Here is a 2,572-nt window from a genome sequence, read left to right on the forward strand (position 1 = left end):
AAAAAACAACTTTGTGCCCCTGGGCCCAAGGCAGGAGTTGCATCTCAGTTGCCTAAGGGGCCAGACAAATGTCTAGCTGGGTTTAAATAGAAAGCAGTGGAGACTGAGGCAAAAACAACTAAAGGCGTTCAAATTCAGCTTAAAAGAATCATTGAGCTCTCCAAACCAAAGAATCTCTAGTCTGGCCTTGGCCTTCAGAAGGCCAGTTATGACTCTGTGATGTTTCCAGCAGGTGTCGGCCAGGAGAAGGTGCCGACACCTGTCATCTGTGACAGAGGCTGTGTCTGGCCTATCTTTATCTGAGGCAGTAGGATGTGCTCTGGACCAGGAGTCAGGAAATAAGGGTTGTAATCTAGTTCCTATTGTTGAAAAAAATAGAGTATTACGTGGGATAGCTCCCGAGTCGGAGGAGTGGGGGTTTGAGTATGGGGAGTACAGCGGAAGGATCAGTAGGGGTCAGTCGGGAGAGCTGGACCTCCAGGAGGCTAGTGCTGGGTTGAGGAGGCTTGGCTGTGGGCTTTGGGACTCTGAGACTGAACAGGATCCATTCGTTTCCCCCATTTATTCTTCTCTGTCTTGCTTCCAAATGACTCTTCCCACCTTCCACTCTGTGCATCATTTCTTGGTCTTTTCAGAGTTTTTCTACTGCTTCTTAGCTTTTGCATCTTTATAGCTTCTTCATTACAGATTCTGCTTTTTATAACTTCTGTTCCCTTATAGCATCTTCCCCCCCACACCCCCGTAATGCCCACTCCCTCATTGCATTCGTTCCCACAGCTTCTGCTACTTCTCGCCACCTCAGCGTCTGTCCCTCGCAGCTCCTAGTCCCACACCCTTTCTCCTTCCTCGGCGTCTACTCTGCTTCCTCAGTTGCCCCTTCCTCCTGTCTACTTCCTCACAATTTCCGCTTCTTCCCAGAACTTCAGCCCCCTCATGCCCCTCCTGTGTCACGTGGCCTCTCTGTTCTTCCACCTTTAGTGATCACTTCCCTTTGCCTGTTGTCTCTCTGCTTCCCAGTGATGCTTCTCAAAGTAAGGATCTGTTTGGTCTGACTTATTCTCATTTGGGCAGATCTTCCCCTGCCCAAGGCTACCTCATAGCCTCACAGATTCCTGGTCAGCCTGTGGATTGGCTGCTCTTGATTAGGTCCCATCCATGGTTCTGTCATCTGTGGGTGGGCTCATAAGACCCAGAGCTGCTTCTTGTCTGGGGCTGTGGGGAGGACACCATGACATAGATGTCTGGTTTCCAAGCTCTGTCACTATATCCTCTGGGCTTTGCTTTTCCACTTAAAAATGAGCAGGTCCCTTAGACACTTTTCGCCTCTGGCTTTAGGAGTTCTACAGAAGGCGGAGTTGCAAACTCAAATGCCTACAGGAAGATAACATTCATGTAGGCAGCAGATTGGGTGCAGGAAAGCATTCCATGAAACGCGGCCCTCCCTGTCCATCTTTCCTTTCACATTTTTAAAACAGAGAACAGTTTCCGTATTACAGGAAAAAAAATGGCAACAGAGGATGACAGTAAGTGGCAAGACCCTGTGGAAAGCAGGGTTTCATGGGAAAACTGTCACACGTTCATGTATGTTTTGTACATGGCTGCTTCATGTACAGTGGCAGCCTAGTAGCCACAGAGGCTGTGAAGCTTAAATTATCCACTCTTTAACTCTTTACAGAAAAAATTTGCTGACGCCCCTGTTCTAACCACTGCACATACTGCCGCTTTTGAAAGCTTAAAATTCCTCCCATAATTCTATGCGCTAAAGATTCTCTCGGTTTCTATTCTCCCGAATTTCCTTCCTCTTTGTTTCCTCTCTGTACAGATCCAATTACAAATAGAGCCTTTTGTCTTGTGTGAGGATAAAAGTAACACCCAGAAGGGCTGCTGAGAGATTTAAAGGATGCCCTGCACAGGGAGTGCCTGGTTCCAGGAGATTCTCAAGCTGGGGGAGCCATGCAAACGGTTTTCATTCTGAATAGAGCAGACACCCCATGATTCTTGTGAGTTTTTTCCTTAAAGGGCCAAAATCAGTTGCCAAAATCACGGCTTCCTGGAGAACTCTGAGTGTTCCCACAAAGATAGGCTGCAGGGACTGGTGTCCCCTCCTGTGACTGAGTGTCCTGAGTGTGTGGGGGTCTCCCTCTCTGCCCAACGGACCCGCGTCCCCTCCTCAGGCTGCGTGTCTTCCTTCTTTCTGCCCAGCTCCCAACACAGAGACAGAGCCCCTGCTGACTTGGAAGAAGGCCCAGGACTCGGTGCCCTGGAACATCATGCTTCTCCTGGGCGGGGGCTTCGCCATGGCCAAAGGCTGCGAGGTAAGAGCGGCAGGCGGGCTGCAGACCCCGGGCAGGGTGGGCAGGTCCCAGTCCCGGCTTCAGGCTCAGCATCAGAGCGAGCGCGTGCGCGGGCCCCGCAGACGCCACTGCGTTCTCCGGTTGGCGTTATCAGAGCTCCCATCTCAGTGCCTGGTGCTGCGGAGAAAGAGAGGACTAGGTGTGGCCTGGACCCTCAAGGAGTTCAAGGTCAACATAACGCTAATGCCGCTACTACTAGCGCCGTGGCTGGAGGACTC

At 50.8% G+C, this 2,572-nt stretch overlaps 1 protein-coding gene across 1 annotated transcript in view; it reads left to right on the plus strand.

Annotated features, from left to right (window-relative positions):
• SLC13A3 (solute carrier family 13 member 3) overlaps positions 1–2,572 on the plus strand; it is a 61,239-nt gene that overhangs the window by 48,524 nt on the left and 10,143 nt on the right. Inside the window, exons 9-11 of the mRNA XM_023536042.1 lie at positions 979–1,031; positions 1,980–2,000; positions 2,203–2,315. Of these exons, the coding sequence (XP_023391810.1) occupies positions 979–1,031; positions 1,980–2,000; positions 2,203–2,315 (187 nt within the window). The remainder of the gene's footprint in view (positions 1–978; positions 1,032–1,979; positions 2,001–2,202; positions 2,316–2,572) is intronic.

Source organism: Pteropus vampyrus, unplaced genomic scaffold (genome assembly GCF_000151845.1).
Source record: "Pteropus vampyrus isolate Shadow unplaced genomic scaffold, Pvam_2.0 Scaffold147, whole genome shotgun sequence".
Lineage (NCBI taxonomy): Eukaryota > Metazoa > Chordata > Mammalia > Chiroptera > Pteropodidae > Pteropus > Pteropus vampyrus.